Source organism: Oncorhynchus masou, chromosome 11 (assembly GCF_036934945.1).
Source record: "Oncorhynchus masou masou isolate Uvic2021 chromosome 11, UVic_Omas_1.1, whole genome shotgun sequence".
NCBI lineage: Eukaryota > Metazoa > Chordata > Actinopteri > Salmoniformes > Salmonidae > Oncorhynchus > Oncorhynchus masou.
In genome coordinates this window covers 10,355,636-10,382,779 of record NC_088222.1, presented here as the reverse complement: position 1 = coordinate 10,382,779, position 27,144 = coordinate 10,355,636, and the positions used below count along the sequence as shown (strand labels likewise).

At 45.1% G+C, this 27,144-nt stretch overlaps 1 protein-coding gene across 3 annotated transcripts in view; it reads right to left on the bottom strand.

The window, feature by feature from the left end:
* Positions 1-26,654, bottom strand: part of znf532 (zinc finger protein 532) — a 37,903-nt gene extending 11,249 nt beyond the window's left edge. Inside the window, exons 1-9 of one of the 3 annotated variants that reach the window (XM_064977346.1) lie at positions 26,359-26,654; positions 25,570-25,890; positions 13,991-15,167; positions 13,372-13,767; positions 5,999-6,247; positions 5,560-5,789; positions 5,252-5,415; positions 4,736-5,064; positions 3,930-4,111 (exon numbers count right to left, since the gene is read on the bottom strand). In XM_064977346.1, the coding sequence (XP_064833418.1) occupies positions 3,930-4,111; positions 4,736-5,064; positions 5,252-5,415; positions 5,560-5,789; positions 5,999-6,247; positions 13,372-13,767; positions 13,991-15,142 (2,702 nt within the window). In that variant the 5' untranslated portion in view covers positions 15,143-15,167; positions 25,570-25,890; positions 26,359-26,654. Of the gene's footprint in view, positions 1-3,929; positions 4,112-4,735; positions 5,065-5,251; positions 5,416-5,559; positions 5,790-5,998; positions 6,248-13,371; positions 13,768-13,990; positions 15,168-23,970; positions 24,335-25,569; positions 25,891-26,358 lie in introns of those variants that run through there. The other 2 variants (XM_064977348.1, XM_064977347.1) reach the window with 2 other exon arrangements.
* Positions 26,655-27,144: the final 490 nt, after the last annotated feature.

Sequence of the window (27,144 nt, the reverse complement as noted above, 5' to 3'; positions counted from 1 at the left end):
GTCTACAGTCAATCACGGACTACAGGAAGAAATCCAGCCCAGTCACGGACCAGGATGTCTTGCTCCCAGGCAGACTAAATAACTTTTTTGCCCGCTTTGAGGACAATACAGTGCCACTGACACGGCCTGCAACGGAAACATGCGGTCTCTCCTTCACTGCAGCCGAGGTGAGTAAAACATTTAAACGTGTTAACCCTCGCAAGGCTGCAGGCCCAGACGGCATCCCCAGCCGCGCCCTCAGAGCATGCGCAGACCAGCTGGCTGGTGTGTTTACGGACATATTCAATCAATCCCTATACCAGTCTGCTGTTCCCACATGCTTCAAGAGGGCCACCATTGTTCCTGTTCCCAAGAAAGCTAAGGTAACTGAGCTACATGACTACCGCCCCGTAGCACTCACTTCCGTCATCATGAAGTGCTTTGAGAGACTAGTCAAGAACCATATCACCTCCACCCTACCTGACACCCTAGACCCACTCCAATTTGCTTACCGCCCAAATAGGTCCACAGACGATGCAATCTCAACCACACTGCACACTGCCCTAACCCATCTGGACAAGAGGAATACCTATGTGAGAATGCTGTTCATCGACTACAGCTCGGCATTCAACACCATAGTACCCTCCAAGCTCGTCATCAAGCTCGAGACCCTGGGTCTCGACCCCGCCCTGTGCAACTGGGTACTGGACTTCCTGACGGGCCGCCCGTGGTGAGGGTAGGTAACAACATCTCCTCCACCGCTGATCCTCAACACTGGGGCCCCACAAGGGTGCGTTCTGAGCCCTCTCCTGTACTCCCTGTTCACTCACGACTGCGTGGCCACGCACGCCTCCAACTCAATCATCAAGTTTGCGGACGACACAACAGTGGTAGGCTTGATTACCAACAACGACGAGACGGCCTACAGGGAGGAGGTGAGGGCCCTCGGAGTGTGGTGTCAGGAAAATAACCTCACACTCAACGTCAACAAAACTAAGGAGATGATTGTGGACTTCAGGAAACAGCGGAGGGAACACCCCCCTATCCACATCGATGGAACAGTAGTGGAGAGGGTAGCAAGTTTTAAGTTCCTCGGCATACACATCAAGGACAAACTGAATTGGTCCACCCACACAGACAGCATCGTGAAGAAGGTGCAGCAGCGCCTCTTCAACCTCAGGAGGCTGAAGAAATTCGGCTTGTCACCAAAAGCACTCACAAACTTCTACAGATGCACAATCGAGAGCATCCTGGCGGGCTGTATCACCGCCTGGTACGGCAACTGCTCCGCCCTCAACCGTAAGGCTCTCCAGAGGGTAGTGAGGTCTGCACAACGCATCACCGGGGGCAAACTACCTGCCCTCCAGGACACCTACACCACCCGATGTTACAGGAAGGCCATAAAGATCATCAAGGACATCAACCACCCGAGCCACTGCCTGTTCACCCCGCTATCATCCAGAAGGCGAGGTCAGTACAGGTGCATCAAAGCTGGGACCGAGAGACTGAAAAACAGCTTCTATCTCAAGGCCATCAGACTGTTAAACAGCCACCACTAACATTGAGTGGCTGCTGCCAACACACTGACACTGACTCAACTCCAGCCACTTTAATAATGGGAATTGATGGGAAATGATGTAAATATATCACTAGCCACTTTAAACAATGCTACCTTATATAATGTTACTTACCCTACATTATTCATCTCATATGCATACGTATATACTGTACTCTATATCATCGACTGCATCCTTATGTAATACATGTATCACTAGCCACTTTAACTATGCCACTTTGTTTACCTACTCATCTCATATGTATATACTGTACTCGATACCATCTACTGTATCTTGCCTATGCTGCTCTGTACCATCACTCATTCATATATCCTAATGTACATATTCTTTATCCCCTTACACTGTGTATAAGACAGTAGTTTAGGAATTGTTAGTTAGATTACTTGTTGGTTATTACTGCATTGTCGGAACTAGAAGCACAAGCATTTCGCTACACTCGCATTAACATCTGCTAACCATGTGTATGTGACAAATAAAATTTGATTTGATTTGAATTTATAGAAACGTATTGCCTTCAGTCTCCTCTTCAGCATGTATAATGCGTGTTCAATTGGATTCAGATCCGGTGATTGACTCAGCCAGTCAAGGATTTTCCACTTTCTGGCCATCAAAAACCCCTTCGTTGCTCTAGCAGTATGTTTCGGGTCATTGTCTTGTTGCATGATGAAGTGCTGTCCAGTGAGTTTGAAGGCATTTGGTTTTATCTGAGCATATAAAATAGACTTCAGAATTAATTGTTCTACATCTGTCTACAGTCACATCATCGATGAAGACAAGTGAGCCTGTTCCCCTGGCAGTCATAGCCTGTTCCCCTGGCAGCCATACAGGCCCAAGCCATAACACCCCCTCCACCATGTTTCACGGATGAGGTGATATGCTTTGGATCATGGGCATGTCTTTTTTTCCTCCACACTTTCCATCACTCGGGTACATGTTAATCTTTGTCTCATCTGTCCACAATACTTGTTTCCAAAACTCTTGGGGCTCTTTTTGGTGCTTTTTAGCAAACTGTAATCTGGTCTTTCTGTTCTTCAGGCTTATCAGTGGTTTGCATCTTGTAGTGTACCCTCTGTAGTCCTGCTGGTGTAGTCTTCTACGTATGGTTGACTGACACATCTACACCTGCATCCAGGAGAGTGTTTTTGATCGGTTGGGCTGTTGTTAGGGGGGTTTCTACACCATCGAGAGTACTCTCCGGTCATACAGTGGTCTTCCTCAGTCTACCCGGGTCTTTTGACATAATTGAGTTCACCGGTTGTTTTTTTCTTGTTAATGAAGAACCAAACTGTTGACTTGGGCCCAGCCTTTTTGCAATGTTCCTGATTGATTGATGTTCATTTCTGAGCCTTATGACGGCCAGCTTCATTTGCATCGACACTGCTGTCTTCCTCATGTTGTCACACCCCAACAACAACCTCCAAAGGCAACAGCAAAGTCTAGAATAAATACTATTCATCAACAGCTCTCCTGCATTCACTAACGATACTAATGAATGAACCTGCCTAACGATACACATCTGTGAAGCCAATTCAACAAATACTTGTAGTACCTTAAAATGGGGGGGAACGGGACATGTATAAAAGGTGCTGTCATTTGTAAATGGTTCATCCGACATGTATGAAAATACCCTCAAATTATAGCTGACAGTCTGCACTTCGCCCTCATTGTATTCTTTCAAACTCAAAGTGCTAGAGTACAGAACCAAAATAATAAATAAAATAAGTATGGTGCTCACCGTATATAGAAAACAAAAATATACAGGACCTTTTAACTCAACACTTTGGATGATGTTGATACTCAATGCAAGTTACAAAATCAACTGACATTGTAATTACTGTGATTAGCAAGCGGCACATTGATAGGTGAAATTAATCATTTTCAGTGTGGAGACTTAAAGGTGACATTATCAAACAACTACAGTATTGCCTCTTCCAAGTGATTAGCAAGCGGCACATTGATAGGTGAAATTAATCATTTTCAGTGTGGAGACTTAAAGGTGACATTATCAAACAACTACAGTATTGCCTCTTCCAAGTGATTAGCAAGAGGCACATTGATAGGTGAAATTAATCATTTTCAGTGTGGCGACTTAAAGGTGACATTATCAAACAACTACAGTATTGCCTCTTCCAAGTGTGCACCCTCCACATTGGGAAGAGCTGATATTGGGGGTCTCGTTGCTGTTGATTTCTGCAGGAAGAAAGTTGCCTTTCTGTATGACGTCATATTGCTACGTCTACCTGAGTGAGTGGACCTTTTAAACAGAAGTCATCTGACCGCTCCTAAAGAAAATATCTAGAGAAGAAGAGGAACCATGGTAACAAGCCAGACAGAAGTGTTTCCTGTTCAGGCAGGAAGCAATGTCAGACTGACCGGTAGCCCACCCTGCGGGTGTAGTGCAGACAGTTCCTGGTCACGTGGGACTGGAAGTGGATTGAGCGGCAGATAGCCCCACACTCAGGGCAGATGTAGGGAGACTTGTGCTGGTGGATCCGTTGGTGCGACACAAAGCTGCACACGTTAGGTAGTAGCATTTGGCAGATAGTGCAGGTTTTCTACAGATGTAAACAGAGACAGAAAATACACAAAACGCTATTATAATTCTCTAGGAGGAATGCAATCTTGGTTCAAGTTGTTGGTTCAATAATGGAGTTAAATTAACAAAACATTTGACAATATATATCATTAGCTGGCGCTATAAAGGGATGATATGATGAAAACACACAATGCCAATAAAGATGGCATCTACAGTACAGGGAAACAGCGCCACTGGCCGCCCAGCGCCACCGTTGTTATTGTTGTTGTTGCTGAGCTGAGGAGCGTCGTGCAGCATGGTGAAAACAAGGCAGTACATATTAATCTCTTCTGTCGAGGCGTGCAATGATGTCGGGGGGGGGGGCAGCATTCTCTGTTTGCAGTAACTTCTTTGTTGTAATATCACAGATGGACGTGGTTCATTTACCATAAAGGATTCCAGCTTTAATATATATATATATGTATTTTAAATGATATATTATTCAAAAGGGAGTGATGGAGGGAGTGTATAGGGGAGTGTTGATTAGAAGTGGTGACACAGTGGGTGTGACTCACAGAAATACACAATGGACAAGGGAAGTTTAAAAAGAGCAATCACTCAACACCCGCTTATAGACATAGACACAGTAACCACACATGCACACCTGTCCGCTGGACTCTGGCGCCTGCTGATAGTGCATTGCTAGAGAGTTCTCGTCCAGGAACATCTCACTGCACTCTAAACACTTCAGGCTGGTTCTGCAGAGCCGGGACACATCCTCATCCAGGGGCATGGCAGCAACCGGAGGGGCGTTGGAGGGGGCACAGATCACCGCTGCCTGGGCCTGAGTACCAGCACCCTTCCCTAGGAAGTGGCCGGTGGAGCTGTAGGTAGATCCAGCGGTGGTGGTGGAGGATAGCGGAGGTGATGTAGTGATCATCTGGTCTGTAGGGATGGGCTTGAGGATGAGGTGGGAACACTGCATAACCACCCCTTTGAGGAGAAGAGAAGAAGAGACGAGTTTAGAAGACAAGAGGAGAGGAGACAAAAGGAGAGGAGAGAAGACAAGAGGAGAAGAAAATAAGAAAGTACAAGAGGAGATAAGAGGTTTTTATTCGTCTCAATTTAGAAGCATTGCAGACTGAACGCTTTAGGCATTTCATGTATGAAGAAAAGTCACCTTTGTCTTTGTGTCCCCGGGCGTGTGAGAGCAGACTGCACTTGTTATAGAAGACCAGGTTCTTGACACAGTGGTTGCAGGTGACCTCGATGCGGACACTGCGACGGTCGTAATGCTGGCTCAGGCTTCTCTCCAGGGCAAACGAGTCACCGCACTCCAGGCACCTGTAAATAATAATATAAATCAATATACATTCATTCAAACATGTATATTATATACGCTGCATTTCAAGAAGCCCAAGGACACTGTATAAAAAAAATATATAGGAAGAAACAATTAAAATGCTATATAGCTAGCTAGCATTTTACCTATAGCCGCGGGAGGGTAGAGAGATACAGGCGGCCGAGGGGGGGCTGAGGTTGGGGACGTAGACTGGGACAGGGTTGATGCTGCTCAGGACCTTATTGAAGGCCTCCACTACAGAACTCTGGGAGCTGGCTAACACCTGGACTCTAGAGACACCCTTCTTCTGGGCCTGGGCAGCCAGCAGGGCTTGCTTCACCGGCTGCTGCCCCTGGGGCTTGGAGCTGGACAGCACCTGGTGAAACGAACAGACGTTCAAGGAGTTACTGAAAGAAATGTTAGAGATTTATTGTTGTTATTAATCTATTGAGTTATGTATTGATTAGAATTATTCCCCATGTTTATTTCATTATTACTGTATGACGTTATATTTTGTTGTCTATAGCGTGTTAGCATAGAAGATTAGTTCTGATGTACAGAATGAGGTATCTTAATAACCCAAACCTGGTGAAGCTCAGACACAGAGGTGGTCTTGGTCAGGGGGAGTAGGTTGAGGTTGGTGAGGTGGACAGTCTTTGGCACGGTGAGTTTGGCGTTTGCCAGGCTGGATGCGGGCACCATGACGGTCTGCTGTTGTTGTTGATGGATGGCGTTGGCAGCTTTGAGGATGGCGCTGCTGGCACTCTGTACCGACGCAGCGGGGATCACTGTGGCTTTCACCATGGTGTTGTTGGCCAGCTTTAGGTTAATGACCTGAATAGGGGGAGGAGAGGATGGGAAATACAATTGTATGCACTCCTCCGGCATCATTTCATTTTTTCTGCGTCTCACGAATGTTATTCTTTGTGATCCGAACACCTCAAACTTAGATCCGTCTAACCATAACACTTTTCCCCAATCTTCCTCTGCCCAGTGTCTGTGTTCTTTTGCCCATCTCAATCTTTTATTGGCCAGTCTGAGATATGGCTTTTTCTTTGCAACTCTGCCTAGAAGGCCAGCATCCCAGAGTTGCCTCTTCACTGTTGACGTTGAGACTGGTGTTTCGCAGGTACTATTTAATGAAGCTGCCAGTTGTGGTCTTGTCAGGCATCTGTTTCAGAAACTAGACACTCTAATGCACTTGTCCTCTTGCTCAGTTGTGCACCGGAGCCGCCCACTCCTCTTTCTATTCTGGTTAGAGACAGTTTGTGCTGTTCTGTGAAGGGAGTAGTACACAGCGTTGTATGAGATCTTCAGTTTCTTGGCAATTTCTCGCATGGAATAGCCTTTATTTCTCAGAACAAGAATAGACTGACCAGTATCAGAAGAAAGTTATTTGTTTCTGACAATTTGAGCCTGTAATCGAACCCACAAATGCTGATGCTCCAGATACTCAACTAGTCTAAAGAAGGCCAGTTTTATTGCTTCTTTAATTAGAACAACAGTTTTCAGCTGTGCTAACATAGCCAATGAGTTCAATCTTGGTTTCATCAGACCAGAGAATCTTGTTTCTCATGTTCTAAGAGTCTTTAGGTGCCTTTTGTCAAACAATTTTTTCTTTAGTTAACTAGGCAAGTCAGTTAAGAACAAATTCTTATTTACAATGACGGCCTAGGAACAGTAGGTTAACTGCCTTGTTTAGGGGAAGAACGACACATTTTTATATTGTCAAGTCGGGGATTCAATCTAGCAACCTTGCGGTTACTGGCTCAACGCTCTAACCACTACGCTACCTGCCACCCCAATCATGTGCCTTTCACTGAGAAATGGCTTCCGTCTTGCCACTCTACCGTAATGTCCTGATTGGTGCAATGCTGCAGAGATGGTTGTCCTTCTGGAAGGTTCTCCCATATCCACATAGAAACTTTGGAGCTCTGTCAGAGTGACCATTGGAGTGACCATTCTTGGTAACCTCCCTAATCAAGGCCTTTCTCCCCCATTGCTCAGTTTGGCCGGGCGACCAGATCTAGGAAGAGTCTTGGTAATTCCAAACTTCCTCCACTTAAGAATGATGGAGGCCACTGTGTTCTTGGGGACCTTCAATGCTGCAGACATGTTTTGGTACCCTTCCCCTGATCTGCGCCTCGACACAATCCTGTCTCGGAGCTCTAAGGACAATTCCTTCGACCTCATTGCTTGGTTTTTGCTCTGACAAACACTGCCAACTGTGTGACCTTATATATGCAGGTGTGTGCCTTTCCAAATCATGTCCAATCAATTTAATTTACCACAGGTGGACTCCAATCAAATTGTAGAAACATCTCAAGGATGATCAATGGAAACAGGAAGCACCTGAGCTCAATTTCGAGTCTCATAGCAAAGGGTTTGAACACTTACAGTTGAAGTCATGAGTTGCACCCCTTCTGAAAAAACCTACACTCGACCCCTCCAATGTCAACAACTACAGACCAGTATCCCTTCTTTCTTTTCTCTCCAAAACTCTTGAACGTGCCGTCCTTGGCCAGCTCTCCCGCTATCTCTCTCAGAATGACCTTCTTGATCCAAATCAGTCAGGTTTCAAGACTAGTCATTCAACTGAGACTGCCCTTCTCTGTATCACGGAGGCGCTCCGCACTGCTAAAGCTAACTCTCTCTCCTCTGCTCTCATCCTTCTAGACCTATCGGCTTACTTCGATACTGTGAACCATCAGATCCTCCTCTCCACCCTCTCCGAGTTGGGCATCTCCGGCGCGGCCCACGCTTGGATTGCGTCCTACCTGACAGGTCGCTCCTACCAGTTGGCGTGGCGAGAATCTGTCTCCTCGCCACGCGCTCTCACCACTGGTGTCCCCCAGGGCTCTGTTCTAGGCCCTCTCCTATTCTCGCTATACACCAAGTCACTTGGCTCTGTCATAACCTCACATGGTCTCTCCTATCATTGCTATGCAGACGACACACAATTAATCTTCTCCTTTCCCCCTTCTGATGACCAGGTGGCGAATCGCATCTCTGCATGTCTGGCAGACATATCAGTGTGGATGACGGATCACCACCTCAAGCTGAACCTCGGCAAGACGGAGCTGCTCTTCCTCCCGGGGAAGGACTGCCCGTTCCATGATCTCGCCATCACGGTTGACAACTCCATTGTGTCCTCCTCCCAGAGCGCTAAGAACCTTGGCGTGATCCTGGACAACACCCTGTCGTTCTCAACTAACATCATGGCGGTGGCCCGTTCCTGTAGGTTCATGCTCTACAACATCCGCAGAGTACGACCCTGCCTCACACAGGAAGCGGCGCAGGTCCTAATCCAGGCACTTGTCATCTCCCGTCTGGATTACTGCAACTCGCTGTTGGCTGGGCTCCCTGCCTGTGCCATTAAACCCCTACAACTCATCCAGAACGCCGCAGCCCGTCTGGTGTTCAACCTTCCCAAGTTCTCTCACGTCACCCCGCTCCTCCGCTCTCTCCACTGGCTTCCAGTTGAAGCTCGCATCCGCTACAAGACCATGGTGCTTGCCTACGGAGCTGTGAGGGGAACGGCACCGCAGTACCTCCAGGCTCTGATCAGGCCCTACACCCAAACAAGGGCACTGCGTTCATCCACCTCTGGCCTGCTCGCCTCCCTACCACTGAGGAAGTACAGTTCCCGCTCAGCCCAGTCAAAACTTATTTTATTTTAAGAATGTGAAATGTCAGAATAAGAGTAGAGAGATGTATTTATTTATTTCAGCTTTTATTTATTTCATTTTGGGTAGCCTTCCACAAGCTTCACACAATAAGTTGGGTGAATTTTGGCCCATTCCTCCTGACAGAGCTGGTGTAACTGAGTTGGGTTTGTAGGCCTCCTTGCTCGCACACACTTTTTCAGTTCCGCCCACAAATTTTCTATAGGATTGAGGTCAGGGCTTTGCCACGGCCACTGCAATACCTTGACTTTGTTGTCCTTAAGCCATTTTGCCACAACTTTGGAAGTATGCTTGGGGGTCATTGTCCATTTGGAAGACCAATTTGCATCCAAGCTTTAACTCCCTGACTGATGTCTTGAGATGTTGCTTCAATATATCCACATAATTTTCCTACCTCATGACGCCATCTATTTTGTGAAGTGCACCAATCACTCTTGCAGCAAATCACCCCCACAAAATGATGCTGCCACCCCCGTGCTTCACGGTTGGGATGGTGTTCTTCGGAGGACATTTCTCCAAAAAGTACGATCTTTGTCCTCATGTGCAGTTGCAAACCGTAGTCTGGCTTTTTTATGGCAGTTTTGGAGCAGTGGCTTCTTCCTTGCTGAGTGGCCTTTCAGATTATGTCGATATAGGACTCGTTTTACTGTGGATATAGATACTTTTGTACCTGTACCTGTTTCCTCCAGCATCATCACAAGGTCCTTTGCTGTTCAGGGATTGATTTGCACTTTTCGAACCAAAGTACTTTCATCTCTAGGAGACAGAACGCATCTCCTTCCTGAGTGGTATGACGGCTGCGTGGTCCCATGCTGTTTATACTTGCGTACTGTTGTTTGTAGAGATGAACGTGGTACCTTCAGGCGCTTGTCAATTAGCCTATCAGAAGCTTCTAAAGCCATGACATAATTTTCTGGAATTTTCCAAGCTGTTTAATTGGAATTGTGATACAGTGAATTATAAGGGAAATAATCTGCCTATAAACATTTGTTAGAAAAATTACTTGTGTCATGCACAAAGTAGATGTCCTAACCGACTTGCCAAAAACATAGTTTGTTAACAAGAAATTTGTGGAGGGTTTGAAAAATGAGTTTTAATGACTCCAACCTAAGTGTATGTAAACTTCCGACTTCAACTGAATATATATATATATATATATAAAGAGAGAGAGTACCGGTCAAAAGTTTGGACACACATACTCATTCATTGGTTTTCTTTATTTTTTAAAACTATTTTCTACATTGTAGAATAATAGTAAAGACATCAAAACTAGGAAATAACACATATGGAATCATGTAGCAACCAAAAAAGTGTTAAACAAATCAAAATATATTTTATATTGGAGATTCTTCAAAGTAGCCACCCTTTGACTTGATGACAGCTTTGCACATTCCTGGCATTCTCTCAACCAGCTTCATGAGGTAGTCACCTGGAATGCATTTCAATTAACAGGTGTGCCTTGTTAAAAGTTCATTTGTGGAATTTCTTTCCTTCTTAATGCGTTTGAGCCAGTCAGTTGTGTTGAGTCATGGTAGGGGTGGTAAACAGAAGATAGACATATTTGGTAAAAGACCAAGTTCAAACACTCCCATATACAGTGACCTCCATAATTATTGGGACAGTGAAGCATTGTTTCTTCTTTGGCTCTATACTACAAAATATGAGGTTAAAGTGCAGACTGTCAGATTTAATTTGAGGATATTTTCATCCATATCGGGTGAACCATTTTGTTCCCCTAAACTAGTCCTCCCCCCCCAATTTAAGAGTAGCAAAAGTATTGGGACAAACACTAACACTGTATTAAAGTAGTAGTCAAAACATCCATCTACACAGGGGCCACTCAGGGGTATGTGTCTCTGGGGACTGGGGAGAAAACGCAATAACTCTCCCCAAATATGGAGAAGGTTTTCTGTGCAAAATTTCCAAATGACATCTGTTTGACCGGATGTAAGGTAATAGAAAGCTGTGTAAACAACCCAACATGTTTCTGATTAGATTTCAGTTCAGCTTGGATGCATATGGATGTGGTTGAAATACTATCATCTTTAATGACGCTGATAAAAGACAGCACCTGCCACGTTCTGACCTTAGTTCTTTTGTTATGTCTTTGTTTTAGTATGGTCAGGGCGTGAGTTGGGTGGGTTGTCACCCACCACCAAAGGACCAAGCAGCGTGGTAACGGGCAGCAGCAGCGATCTCCAGACTCCTGGACATGGGAGGAGATCCTGGATGGCAAGGGACCCTGGGTACAGCCGGGAGAGTATCGCCACCCCAAGGCAGAGCTGGAGGCAGCAAAAGCCGAGAGGCGGTGGTATGGCAGCGCAGTTGGAAGCCCGAGAGGCAGCCCCAAAAATGTATTGGGGGGTGGCACATGGGGAGTGTGGCTAAGTTAGGTAGGAGACCTGAGCCAACTCCCCGTGCTTACCGTGGAGAGAGAGGGACCGGGCAGGCACCGTGTTATGCATTGCCCGGTGCATGGCACCAGCCCTACGCATGGTGTCCCCGGGTTCGCCAGCACAGTCCAGTGCGGGCTATTCCACCTCGCCGCACTGGCCTGGCTACGGGGAGCATCCAGTCAGGTAGGGTTGTACAGGCTCTGTGCTCGAGACCTCCAGTGGGCTTTCACGGTCCGGTCTATCCGGTGCCACCTCCAAGCACCAGCCCTCCGGTGGCAGCCCCCCGCACCAGGCTGTCTCTCCGTCTCCTCCCTACAGGTGCTCCCGTCTGTCCTGAGCTGCCAGAGCCGCACGTCTGTCCTGAGCTGCCAGAGCCGCCCGTCTGTCCTGAGCTGCCAGAGCCGCCCGTCTGTCCTGAGCTGCCAGAGTCGCCCGTCTGTCCTGAGCTGCCAGAGCTGCCAGAGCCACCCGTCTGTCCTGAGCTGCCAGAGCCGCCCGTCAGCCAGGAGCTGCCGGAATCTCACGTTCATTCAGGACCCGTGGCTAGGGTCTCCAGTCCGAGGTCGGCGGCGAGGGTCGCCGCTCTAAAGAGGCCACGGAGGCGGTTAAAGAGGCGGAGAAAGACTATGGTGGGGTGGGGTCCACGTCCCGCGCCAGAGCCGCCACCGCGGACAGACACCCACCCAGACCCTCCCCTATAGGTTCAGGTTTTGCGGCCCGGAGTCCGCACCTCTGGGTGGGGGGGGTACTGTCACGTTCTGACCTTAGTTCTTTTGTTATCTCTTTGTTTTAGTATGGTCAGGGAGTGAGTTGGGTGGGTTGTCTATGTTCCTTTTTATATGATTTGGGATTTCTGTGTTTGGCCTGGTATGGTTCTCAATCAGAGGCAGCTGTCATTCGTTGTCCCTGATTGAGAACCGTACTTAGGTAGCCTGGTTTCACTTTTGAGTTGTGGGTGATTATTTTACGTGTCAGTGTTTGTTCCACACGGGACTGTTTCGTTTGTTTAATTTATTCACGTTGTTATTTTGTACTTTTCAGTGTTCTATTAAAAGTAAGCAATATTAACCCGTACCACGCTGCGCATTGGTTCTCCGATCCTTCCTACTACTCCTCTTCGTCAGAAGCACCTCTACAAACTATCCCTAACTGTGCATTTGCATTCTCTCAAGATTCTGAAAGAAAATTCATAGACCTACAGTCAGTGTCCAGATTACAGTTTCCATTTAATGATGAGTGAGAAAGTTACAGACGCACAAATGTCATACCCCCCAAAAAAGCAAACCTCCCCTGTTATTGTAATGGCGAGGGGTATGATATTGGTGCATCTATAACTTCTCACACATCATATTTAACGATTCATTCAGAATCATCCGTAATCATGGTGGCATCGACATTAATGTAGAAGTGTTTAGAAACATATTATATCCATGTTTACAATAAAAATGACACAGTACATTATTTACCATTCATTTCTATTGGGCTAAAATGTTCATGTGACAACCAAAACAAAGAGCAAATACATCCACCAAATTTGTAGTCACAAGCTTGATGTAGTCATTATTGTGCTATACATACGGGACCAAATACTTCACTTTTTACTACTTTAATAAACATTTAAGTGAATTTGTCCCAATAATTTTGCTCCCCTAAAATAGGGGGACTACTGTATGTACAAAAAGTGATATAATTTCTAAACTGTTCACCCGATATGGACGAAAATACCCTCAAATTAAATCTGACAGTCTGCATTTGAACCTCTTAGTCATTGTTTGATTTCAAATCCAAACTGCTGGAGTGCAGAGCCAAAACAAAACTAAATAGTCGCTGTCCCAATACTTACAGAGGGCACTGTACACAGAAAAAGGTTGATTACCTGGGAACCCGTCGTCTTGACTGCCGACACAGGGAGGAAAGCAGTGGCCACAGGTTTGATGGTCATCTGCTTGTTGATCTCCATGGCAACACCTGGGGTGGTGGTGGGCAGGGAGGAGGTCCGCGTCGAGTTCGGGGAGGACAGGAAGGAGGAGACCATGATGGAAGACCCTCTCTTCAGGCGTTCAGGATCTGACTCTACCTGGGCCAACGGCAGCACTCTGGTGACGGTGCGTTTGATCTGGCCAGAGGAGGTCTTAATGGTTTTGATCCGGACCTTTGGGATGACGGGTGTAGAGGGGGAGGAGGAGGGGGAACCAGAGCCTCTACTGCTGTCCTCGCTGGTGGTTGGGCTGCCGGGGCCCTCTGGCTGTTTGGACTGCAGCCTCCTGGCCACCTAGGATAGGATAGAATAGGATAGGATGAACTTTTTTGTCCCTGGGCGGAAATTTGTCTGGGACTAATCTATTGTGGACAGACTGCATAACATAAATGGTACCGTAGTCGTTAATGGAGCATCTAACCCTTCCTAGAGGTTAGTCTTAGACACATAGTACTGACGTATACAAGTAGACAGTACAGTAAAACAATAACACACTTGACTTGTACACAATCCATACCTCTAGAGCTGAAGGGGACTCCTGGTCTGGGGGCTTCTCCGGGACCAGGGCCCTGGGGCTCTCCCTCTCCTTGGCCTCCTTGGGTGCTTCCCTCTGGGTGTGGATGTCAGGGATGGTGGTAAATGAGTCTCTCTCGGTGGTAGGGGGGGACTCAGAGACTACAGAGTTAGTGGTGTCTGATACTGTGGCTTTCTTAGCACTGAGAGCTGCAATAGCAGCAATGCAGGAGGAAAGTTTGGCTGATGAATTGGCTTGTTTGGCCTGCGAGAGACTGGTGGACACAGCCTGGACACAGGGCTCCCCAGCCTCCCTCCCTGACCCCTCCTGGGTGCGAGGGGCCATTGTCTCTTTGGCTTTCTCTTCTTCAAGTTTCCTTGATTTAGAGGACTCGTAAAGGTTCAGACTAACGGTGACCAAAGTCTTGTTGTTGTTTTTATCAAGTTTTGATTTGTCGCAGTCTCCATTAGACGACTTGTTCGCAGGTTTGGCCGTGGTATGGGAGTCTGCCAGTACGGCTTTTGTGGTCAGCTCCTCCTCTCTCTTGGCAGGTGGTTCTGCCAGAGGGTTTGTCCTAAAAAATGGCAGGGCGCTCTGCTTGACCCTGTCCAGAGAGTCATCAACTTCAATCTTATCGTCATCGTCAAACTCCTCAGCGCTGGAAATGGGACTGAACTGGTTAAAAGTAGAGTGGGAGATGAAGTTGGAGGTGATAGCCAATCCATGATGAGCCTCCACATCTCTCAGAGCCTTTTCGGCTCCGTTGTTCTTACTGTACCGGTCGTTAGGTGACATTGACAGGTACCCGTTATGAAGCCCATTGTGGTTCACCATGGTGGTGGGGTCAGCCTGAACCACGTCCTCTGGTCGTGTGTGTTCTTCACCGCCGGCGTCCATTTTGTGGACATTCTTGACGATGACGCTGACGCCCACGTCTGGAGCTCCAGAGGGGGTGTGTGCCTCGTCCTCGTGGGGGACGCTTGGGTGTTTGAGCTGGCCATCATGAGGGTCCTCGTGGGGGACGCTGGGGTGTTTCAGCTGGCCATCGTGGGGGTCCTCGTGGCCTGACTCTATGGCTGTCTTTGGGTCCACCATGTCTGGGATGTCAAAGGCTGCCAGGAGGTCGTCAAAGTCTGGGGTCTTCATATCGCCCATGTTTTTGATGTGATGATGCAAGAAACTGGAAGAGATATAACGAAAAAAATACAACTAGTTAGCTAGTACACAAATTAATACACAAACTCATTAAATCTGAATAATATTGTCAAGACACAAAAGAAGGGTGAGGAGAACGATTAAGCCTCCAGATTCTAACAATAATGCCATTGGAGTGCTAATGTAAAAAAGTCATGACAAGCATTCATGGTTTTGACTAGGTGGTATAGAGCTATGACCGGAAGTGACTTTTTCATAGCAGGTTAGGATAACTAATGTAGAAGGTTAGAAGAACTAAATGTAGCTAATTTCCCTCCAACATCGGACACCCCCTAACTTCGGACACTCTCTAGAGGTTGGATGATTAAATCACCAAGCTCAACGGTACATTTTGGGACTGAAGACACGCTTCTAGCTAGCTGACCACAGATTTTCATTGCAGTTTATGTAAGTTAGGTTTTGAGAGTTTGGTTGGCATGCTAAGTATGGTGTCTAATAACGCACACTAAATCAGTAATGCCTTTCGAGGCCACATGTGGTGCTATTGTATACATTTTAAAACAGAGTCACGACAAGCATTCAGCATACCTATTATTCAGACAAGGCACATTCTTGACATACAAATCTGGGGAGAAAGACTGCTCCCTCTCATTGAAGCCACAGAGGTTCATGGTCCAGTACTTCATGGTTCAGTACTGCAGGCATTTTTAGCGTGTACATTATAGATCTTTTTCAAAGTCCCAATAATTGCTTTTAATACACCACATGCATGTCCTTGAACCGATTATTTTAAAATCACACACAGAAATTATAAAAAAAGAGGAAGAGGCGAAGCGAGAGGGATAACTGGACCCAACCTCTGGTCTTCACCAGCAGGAGGCATTTCTTTTATTTTATTTGCTCACCAAGCAAGTTTTTGTATGGAGGTCAATGAGAGAGTGTAGAATTTGGTTAACGAAAAATGTAATGACTCATTTGCTACCTGTGGCTTATTTGATTGAATATACGTTTTTTTAATGATTCAGTTGTTCCGAGTGTACTGATATCTGGAGTACTTCTCCTGTCCTATTTGGTGTCCTGTGTGAATTTAAGTGTGCTCTCTCTAATTCTCTCTTTCTCTCTTTCTTTCTCTCTCTCGGAGGACCTGAGCCCTAGGACCATGCCTCAGGACTACCTGACATGCTGACTCCTTGCTGTCCCCAGTCCACCTCCAGTTTCAACTGTTCTGCCTTATTATTATTGGACCATGCTGGTCATTTATGAACATTTGAACATCTTGGCCATGTTCTGTTATAATCTCCACCCGGCACAGCCAGAAGAGGACTGGCCACCCCACATAGCCTGGTTCCTCTCTAGGTTTCTTCCTAGGTTTCGGCCTTTCTAGGGAGTTTTTCCTAGCCACCGTGCTTCTACACCTGCATTGCTTGCTGTTTGGGGTTTTAGGCTGGGTTTCTGTAAGCACTTTGAGATATCAGCTGATGTACGAAGGGCTATATAAATAAAATTGATTTGATTTGATAAGTATACGTGATATCCTTACAACTTTGAGAAGAAAAAAAAACTTCATATTGACGTTGTGCCTGGTTGTCACTAGTTACCACAAACACAAAGTCATAAACCCTGCATATTTCTACAATTTTACGATATAGCCACAATTGACTTTGTTTGCTGTGGTAACTAGTGGAAACCGTTGTGCTTGGTGGTCACACACGTATATTCCCTCTCATTAGCTAGAATGGTCTCACCTGCTCTCGCTTCCTCCCGACTGCCTTCCAATTTTTAAGACATTTATTTTCATTATTAGAGTGGCCACTTGAGTTTCTTGTCAATATAATGGATAATCTGTGGTTATGAGGATAATTTAATGGTAGCCTGTCGGCTTTCAACTTGAGTTACTCAATGAGAGGGGGCAGCACTGAGCTAGCCTGCAACGCCACTTCCTGGACTAGCTCAAACTACACATGTTAATGTTTCTATGGCTGCATTTAGGCAGGTAGCACAATTTAGATCTTTGTTTCACAAATTGTGGGTGGCAGGTAGCCTAGCGGTTAAGAATGCTGGGCCAGTAACTAAAATGTCGCTGGTTTGAATCCCAGAGCTGGCAAGGTGGAAAAATCTGCTGTTCTGCCCTTGAGTAAGGCAGTTTAACCCAACCCGGGGAGCAGTTGTAGGTGGTTAATGCGGAAGACACATTTCAGTTGCAGGCATTCAGTTGTTTAACTGACTCGGTATCCCCTTTCCCTTCTCTTTTGCGATTCCTGTATGCCACATCTTCAATTTAAGCCTAGAAGAGGATGTGTGTCCTCAGGCCTGGAGGGAGGCAAAGGTCATTCTGCAGACCGCTACTGAAGAATAGCAAAGCACCCTTTAATGGTTCAAACAGACAACCAATCAGCCCGTTACCGGTGTGTTTGACAAAAATAGAATAGTTATTTTAAGGAAAACTCAGTAACAACAGACCTTCAGCATGCTTATAGGGAAGGGCACTCAACATGCTCAGCACTGACACAAATGACTGATGATTGGCTAAAAGAAATGTATAATAAGAAGATTGTGGGAGCTGTTTTGTTAGACTTCAGTCAGTCTTTGATATCATTGATCATAACCTATTGGTGAAAAAAACTTAGGTGTTAAGGATTTACATCCTCTGCCTTTTCATGTATTGAGAGTTACCTATATAATAGAACACAGAGTTACTTATCAAATCAAATCAAAGTTTATTTGTCACATGCGCCAAATACAACAGGCGCCCTTACAGTGAAATGCTTACTTACAGGCTCTAACCAATGGTGCGAAATGGGAGCCTCTGCTACAACCACAAACAAATTTGGTTGAGTGTGGTGTACCGCAGGACAGCTGGCTTGGGCCCACTGACCTTGAATAAAGCCTGTGTGTCTATGCACGCTGACGATTCAACAGTATAGACGACAACTATGACAGTAAAATAAATATCTGACACTCAACATAGAGCTCCAGTCAGTTTTAGAATGGATAACTAGCAATAGGCTGGTGCTAAATTTTAAAAATAACTACAAGCATTGTTTTTGTGACAAATCACTCGCTCAACCCTAAACCTCATCTGGATCTACAATGAATAATGTGGCTATTGAGCAAGTTGAGGAGACTAAACTGCTGGGTGTAACCCTAGATAGCAAGCCATCATGGTCAAAACATAGAGACTCAATGGTTGCTAAAATGGAAGGAGGTCTGTCCAAGATAAGGCGTTGCTCTGCTTTCTTGACATCTAAATCAACCAGGCAGGCTCTACAGGCCCTAGTTTTGTCGCACCTACACTACTTCCCAGCTGTGTGGTGAGGTGCGGCAAAGGAGAACATAAGTAAATTGCAGTTGGTCCAGAACAGAGCTGTACACGGTGGGTGAATGTCAGTGGTATGCATGTCAATCTTTCCTGGCTCAAAGTTGAGTAGATATATACTGCAGAGATAGCCTGCAGAGTTCTGTCTTACTATCCAGGTCTGTACCCAAACAATTTGAGCTTCTACTTTTAAAAATCCACCTTTCCAGAAACAAGTCTCTCACCATCGCCACTTGCTATAGACCACTTTCTGCCCCCAGCTGTGCCCGAGATGGGGGGCAATCAATTCACATATGGTGTATATGTGAATTGATTGCTCCCCATCTATCTTCAGAGCTCGTGCTGTTAGGTGACCTAAACTGGGACATGCTTAACACCCCGGCCATCCTACAATCTAAGCTTGATGCCCTCAATCTCACACAAATGATCAATGAACCTACCAGGTACAACCCCAAATCTGTAAACACGGGTACCCTCATAGATATCATCCTAACCAACCTGCCCTCCAAATACACCTCTGCTGTCTTCAACCAGGATCTCAGCGATCATTGCCTGCAACTGTAATGGGTCTGCGGTCAAACAACCACTCATCATCACTGTCAAACGCTCCCTAAAAGCCTTCAGCGAGCAGGCCTTTCTAATCGCCGTGGCCCGGGTATCCTGGAAGAGCAGTTGGAGGCCACGGAAGGAGAGTTGTATGTCATTGAAGTTCGTCTGGAGGTTAGTTTACACAGTGTCCAAAGAAGGGCCAGAAGTATACAAAATTGTGTCGTCTACGTTGAGGTGGATCAGAGAATCACCAGCAGCAAGAGCGACATCATTGATGTATACAGAGAAAAGAGTCGGCCTGAGATTTTAACCCTGTGGCACCCCCATAGAGCCTGCCAGAGGTCCAGACAGCAGGCCCCCGATTTGACACACTGAACTCTGTCTGAGAAGTAGTTGGTGAACCAGGCAAGGTAGTTATTTGAGAAACCAAGGCTGTTGAGTCTGCCGATAAGAATGTGGTGAGTGATAAGAGTCGAAAGCCTTGGCCAGGTCGATGAATACAGCTGCACAGTACAGTATTGTCTCTTATCGATGGTGGTTATGATATCGCTCCATTCCGTTTCTTTTTCATCCAAAAAAAACTCCCCAGTCTTTATTGATTACACCTAACATGACACAGCCACCACTATGCTTGAAAATATGGATAGTGGTACTCAGTAATGTGTTATATTGTATTTCCACCAAACATAACACTTTGTATTTAGGACAAAAAGTGAATTGCTTTCCAGTATTACTTTAGTGCCTTGTTGAAAACAGGATGCATGTTTTGGAATATTTTTTATTCTGAACAGTTTTCCTTCTTTTCACTCTGTCAATTAGGTTAGTATTGTGGAGTAACTACAATGTTGTTGATCCATCCTCAGTTTTCTCCTATCACATCCATTAGTCACCATTGCCCTCATTGTGAAATCCCTGAGTGGTTTCCTTTCTCTCCGGGCAAATGAGTTAGGAAGGCCGCCTGAATCTTTGTAGTGACTGGGTGCTGATACACCATTCAAAGTGTAATTAATAACTTCACCATGCTAAAAGGGAAATTCAATGCAAAGTGTGTTTAAATATTTTATAACTTGTTAACAATTTCTGCTAGTTTGTTTTTGCTACCATGTGGGTTTTAGCTTGCTTGAGCCTGCTAACTGAGGAGTGTTAATTCACCGGTTTCCATACATGTTTCATTTTAAAACATTTATCTTACAAAGGAGTTGTTTCTTCTAACTGCTTAACTATTTATCTGTACATGGAATTGTATTTGGGTTTTTTACTTTTTTTTTTTTTCATCTTTACAGGAAAATGCCACAGGCACTATCTGATGTGTGGAGACATTTCACTGCAGCTAATGTAGAAGGAACAATTGTGTACATTTGCAAATACTGTGCCAAATCATGTGCATAAAGTTCCCTCAGCGCTCAAAACCTCTGACAAAAGTCCCTCTACTTCTTTTCGAGGTGAAAAGGATGAATCAGACAACGTCTTGCTCGACCTGTGTATGCAACTGGTTCACCTCTGGTGCTCACAGGCAATGTGTATTGGAAGAGATTTCTGAATGTTCCGAAATACATCAAAAAGCGTGACGACTTCTGCCTGAAGCCCATACACACCACAGCGTACCTGTTGGACCCCAAATATGCTGGCAAGAGCATCGTGTATGGTGCAAAGATCAACAAGGCCTATGGTGTCATCACTACCGTGTCTCGCCACTTTGGCCTGGATGAGGGCAAGGTTCTTGGCCGTCTGGCGTAGTACACTTACAAGCAAGGGCTTTGTGATGGAGATGCAGTATGGCAGTTATGCCAACATCTCTCATCAGCCACCTGGTGGAAGGGACTTTGTGGATCTGAGGCCCTTTCCCCTGTTGCCTCCATCATCCTCCAAATCCCACCAACATCAGCCGCCTCAGAGTGCAACTGGTCCTTGTTTGGGAAGACACATACCAAAGCAGGCAACAGGCTGACCAATAGAAGGGCCAAAAAATTGGTGGCCATCCGGGGAAATGTGAGGCTTTTTGAGCCTGACAACGAGCTATCCTCAACAAGGTTGGAAAGTGACAGTGAAGATGAGGCCTCAGAGTCTGATGTTCAAGAGGTAGACATTGAGGAGGTCCAGGGAGAAGACATGGAAGCCTGAGAGGAGGACAACCAAAGCTTTAGTTTCTAGACTATCATTTTACAGATGTATGTTGAAATCATTTTTGGGAGAGGCGATAGGTCATTGGGGATCATTCAATATTCCCTTCCTTTTGTTGTTCAGTGAAATCATGCCATGTGAAGAGTCAACTCACTTAATTCAAGTTAAATTTGTAACTAAATTGTTTTTAAACATTTCTATTGGAAGGATTTAAGCATTTGGAATTATGTCTACTAAGGTAAAAGGTTTATGTTTCTGTCTCCATATGAAATGGTAAATATATCCAATGCAAAAAAAAACATCTACATTTAAATGGTATTAATATTCATTTGCATATATTTCTGTTAATTCCCATATATTCCCGTTAATTCCCATATATTGCCGTTAATTCCCATATATTGCCGTTAATTCCCACGGAAAATTTCCACCTCTGAATATTCCCCAAAATGTGCAAGAGATGAGGTAGTCGTTCAAAAATCATGTTAAAATGCTATTATTGTCAATACAATTTTATTATGTGACTTTTTTTAAGAACATTTTTTTACATCTGAACTAATTTAGGCTTGACATAACATACTTATTGACTCAAGACATTTCAGATTTAAAATTTGTAACATTTTTGAAAAAACATAATTGCACTTGGACATTGAGGCCAGTGACAACAAAAAAATAAATCTATATTTAATAAAATGTTAAATTCAATCTGTCACACAGCAAAATGTGGAACAAGTCAACAGGAGTGAATACTTTTTGAAGGTACTGTACATGGAACTGCTCTGTCACCCCAGGTAACTCAAGTTAGCAATAAAAACAGATAAAACCCCCAGATAAAATAGCACCTTCACTGTGAAGAGACTAACATTTTGATATATTTTGTATTACATTACGTATTGCAATACGTAGTGTTATATATATACTATTTATTTTATGCATTTTGTTTTGTTTCATGTTTGGACCCCAGGAAGAGTAATTGGGGATCCTCATAAAATCAGAATTGGGCTGCCTGTCTAAACGCAGCCAATGAGACACCATCTTAAACCGACTTCATTTGGCTTCAATGCGCTATTGAGTCTTTACATAGGAATGCATTGTGTCATGTGATCGATGGCTTTGTCCATTCATGTCTACAGTCATTGATACAAATTCACTACTTTTTTGTTGTAGAAAAATCGCCCACTAATGTACAAGTAGGAACTCATTCTACTCCAATTCCCCTCCCAACTCTCAGTTGCCCAATCTAGGGTTTTTCAAAAACCTCTCCTCTGGGATCCCTAGCCGTTCCATGCATTTGAACTATTCCACAGCTGGCACACCTTATTTAACTCGTCAACTAATTATCAAGTCCTTGAATAGGTGAATCAGGTGAGCTAGTTCAAGGCAAGATCAACATTGCGAAATGTGTGGGGGTCCCTGAAGAGAGGTATGAAAACCACTGCCTTTAATCAAGCCCTCCTAGAGAGGAACAAAGGAAAGCAGAGGTAGGTAGTCAACTAGGCCCACTCAAGACCCAGGACATTCAAATCTGGCCACTCATTTCCTACTGCAATCACTTCATCCATGGAATTAGGCTAAAATTGCAGTAGCTAATGCCCATTTGAACGTAACAAAATGCAGTGGACCCTCATAAAACCAGCATCCAAATCAAACTCTGTGAATACTCATCAGTTGGAAAAACCAGACTACACTATTGGTGATCTTCATTCAAATTGGCATTTTTCTCTTCTTTTCACGTATTTCAGATGACTTCAGACCAAGGTCACTAGGTGAGAATGAATGACATATCTCTAGTGATTATGCTGGTTTGTTTATGAAGGAAACATGAGAGAGGTATACAGTAACATGGCTACTCAGCGCTAGATGAGCGAGCTTATCATTCTGAACTACTTTATGAATGGGATGGAGACAGATAATGCCTGTCCTCTAAATAGCTAATAACTAGCCAAATTGCTTCATGTACATAAGCCTGTATCTGAAGTATTATAAATAAGTTTATTTCAAACAACCCAATAGCCAAGGACAGTTTGGAGGTGGATGTACTGTATGTATGTACAATGCTTCTGAAACAAGTAGTGCTTTTTGTGTTGTTGTACTGAAATGAATTTTCACAAGAGTAATCCTCATAGGAAATGTGATGGATGAAGACAATGGGCTACGGATATCATATCATGTCTTTGCGCTGCCTCTTCAGTCTGCACGTAGCATGTAGCCAAGGAGGGCTGCCTTAATGCTCGCTGCCTCCTCATTAAAATGGATGACAGGTCAGTCTGCACACCACACTGCCGCCCCGGCCACATCCATTTCACCTATTAACATCTGCACTCCCCAGTCTCCCTCCCTGCTAAACCACCAGTGAAATGGCCTCCTCTCCTCAGCTTCAGACAATGAGATAACCAGGCAGTAGTGAACAGAACAAGAAAAGTAGAGAACGAGAGAGAGAGAGAGAGAGAGAGAGAGAGAGAGAGAGAGAGCGAGAGAGACAGAAACAGATTTGGAGATTGGAGAAAAGGAATGGCTGCTGCCGAGCTGAGGTGAGGAAAAGCTGCATCAGAAAAAAAAAGGAAAAATGGCTGCTGCCGAGCTGAGGAAAGAGAATCGCAGGGCCTAGTGCAAGAATACGGCCAATAAAAGCAAAGCTGTCTGACATAGAAAAAATGATATTTAATGCAGAGAGATGAAGAATACTGTACTGTATACATATTGACGCCCAGCTATATTAACCCCAGTTTCATGTATATGCTGTTCTCACCACCACCCCTTTCAAGTGCACATACAGTACATCTACCTACAGAGTAACTCACATTAGGAAACACAGCAGTAGAAAGAAACATGAAACAGTCCTCACCCTGTGATCTGTAGCCAGCCTGTCCCCAGCCAACCACTACTGTAGTCACAAAACCACCTTCCTTCCTTCCTGCTACCACACAGTCAGTCAGGCACAACAACCACCCCCCTTTTCCTGCAGAAAAAAAAATCCATTTCCCAAAGCAGGCAGGGCCCAAAAAGAGGCAGAGAGATGGAGGTGGTGTGATCCCGATCAGCCATCCATTTCCTCCTGTCCTGCACCATCACCAGCTGACTGACAATGACCCTGTGCTGTGAGACAGGCCTCCAGTGTTGCAGTCTCATCCCCTCTCCCCTGCCTGAGCACTGCTCTCTCTGCCTCTGCCTCCAGCGAGGTGGCCAGCCCTACTTATCCCACAGCCTACACCCTGTATCCCATAGCCTAAACCCCCACACCCGGTGTACTGTACCACCACCATACTGCTGGGGATCGATAGTGCCTTTCTGTAGCCTCCTCTGCTAGGCTACAGCCTTCTAGTTTGGCTGCCATTATTAAGCAGCCAGGGAAGCTCTCTCTCCCCCTGTAGCACAGAGCCGGCATTGTTCCTCAGCCCTCTGTCTGCTGGCTCAAACCTGTTTCAGCCGGTTCCGGTCACCACACATAAAGCCTGCTCTGCTGCAGTATAGCTACACACACACAGACAGGCAGAAAGAGACACAGCTAGCGCCCACTTCTCAGGCTGATCACAGAGCACTGATACTGCACCATTTTGACCTGAAATACAACATCTGGATGTGGTTAAAAGATAACAGATGATTAAAAAGGTAATAGTTCTCTGGGTTCAAAAAACAAAAGGTTTGAAGAGATCCTTGTCCAAAACAAATCTGGAATCCAGGTCATTACCCCAGCAACAAAAAACAGCTCGGCCTCGAGAGTACAAACCATAACATCCACCTCTGGGTTGTGCAACGGGACAAAATACACACGCAGTTAGAAATCTAACTCTGTTACAGATACAAAACGAGATGGCAGGAAAAAAAAGGACACAGCTCAAAACACAGACAATAATACAGCCTGAATCCGGATGGCTTATTATGTGAGTCATGACAGTTACGATTCCTGGTCTGGGATGAGGACGTGCCACAACGCTGGGTGAAAATGGAGAGGGAGGAGGCTGAAGCAGCCATGACAGAGTAGTAGTAGTGGTAAAACCCAGGTTTTAACCTTGGTCTATACGTGGCCTGCTTGTCTGCATGAGCCCCAGTGTTTTAGTACAGCCCTTGGCTGAGCTGGTGAGGGTCTCTCCACCTCTATCCTCTCTATTCCATGCCCATGGTTCCCTAATCTCTGTCCTAGAGAGTCTGATCTTTGTCATGATAATCCCTGTAGCCTCAGGCAATTGAGAATCCCATCCGTCTGTCTGTGATAAATGACAAGGAAAACAAAGGGCCATCATGATGGCACACACCCTATCCCTGTCACAGGCACAATACATGCAGACACACAATATATATATATATATATATAGAATATATATGTATCTGATATAGATATATATATAGATATATCTCTATATATATATATCAATATATAGATAGATATATAGATATATATATATACACACAAATACTAGGGGAGGAAAAGGAGATTGTGCCATACCCTCGTGATCCCCTGACTCTGATTTTCCACTAAGAGAGGAGAAATCTTCCTGTTGAGGCCTGCTTCATACACACAGAGTCAATCCAGACTAGCAGCCCCCATCCTGCCAGGCAGCCCCCTATAAACAGTGCTGTGCCTCTGCTCTGTGGCTGCAGTAGGTCAGCCAGTCTAGGCTGCTCCCTCCAGACGAAGCCGAGCGCTGCATGGAAAAAGGGGGCAGTGTTCGACAGGCGAATCAGGCCTTTTGTCTATGCATGTATGTGCAGGGTAAGGGGGTGAGGGGACTCTCCAGGCTCTCTCGGCTACGGCACGGAGCAGCAGCTGGTGCAGGAAGGAGAGGAGAGGGGGAAAGGAAAATATAGAAATATGAGAAGAGGGCACAAAGAAAAGGATACCAAGAAATCTCCTAAGTCTCTCTTGACCAATGACAAATATAGGCTAAATATTGACTTGAAGAAAATAGGGCCTAGTATGGTCTGTGCAGTCTGCATATTGTAGAGATATTGTCATCAATTGATACTGATAGGCTACTTACTCAAATAATTTAACAAAGGCTCACTTTGTACATGGTACTGCATAATGCAATTATTTAAAACCATGTTCTTTCTGAGTAATTACAAAGATAAATAGCAGACTATAGGCTAACTACTTTAAAAAGACAGCACATTATTGTTTATGTTATATAACAGATCCTCACAAGGCCCGGGCCTGTACCTATAAAGCCATCAACCCAAACCTCAGATTCAGACAATTCATCAACCAACACGTGAACAATAGATTATTACCTACCTGGGTAGTGGGTATGGTGACAGATTAGCACATAGCTGTCTCTCTGCAGAATGCTTTTTATATATGACAGCAGCTCACTCTCAGACAATGAAGTCATGGGTAGCCCCTTCTGTAATAGGTTCAGCACCTTTCCATCAGCAGCAACACATCAAAATGCAAAGGCATCAGACTGCATTTTATCTAAGAGGGGGATATAAACTGCCCTGCTCCAGACTGTTGTTTCCAGATGTTGAACATGTATGTTCATAATGAAGAAAGGCCTATAAAATACCCCCCCTGCTCACTGCTCTCCGGTGAAGTCTATTCTTTTCTGAGCTGAGCAGAGCAGAGGTTGCTGCTCAGTGCTGCCCACCCCCAAGATTGCCATTGTCACGTGATGAGAAATATTGCCTTGACGCTTGATCATTACGATATCTCAAGTCAGCAGATCAGCCACCTATTATAATGTAGACAAATCAATATTGGAACGTTACGTATGTAAGGTCGTAGGTATCAGACGTTTATTTTATGGATACTTTGTTTTGACAAGATGTGATGACGTTGAAAATCAGAACACAGTTTTCTCACACCCAGAATGCATTTCGCGGTCGTTCAAACGTGTAAAAATAAATAACGCTTTCTTCGGGGAAATATTAATCGTCTTGTTGGCGGTGTCATCGCCGATACATTTCAAGGAGCATTCGTTGCGAGTCTCGTTTTTATTTTTATTTTTAAAATCTGATATAATTGATATAAGTGAACTGCGCTAGCTAACTGGCTAGTTTCTTCTAAGAGCTGCACTTAATC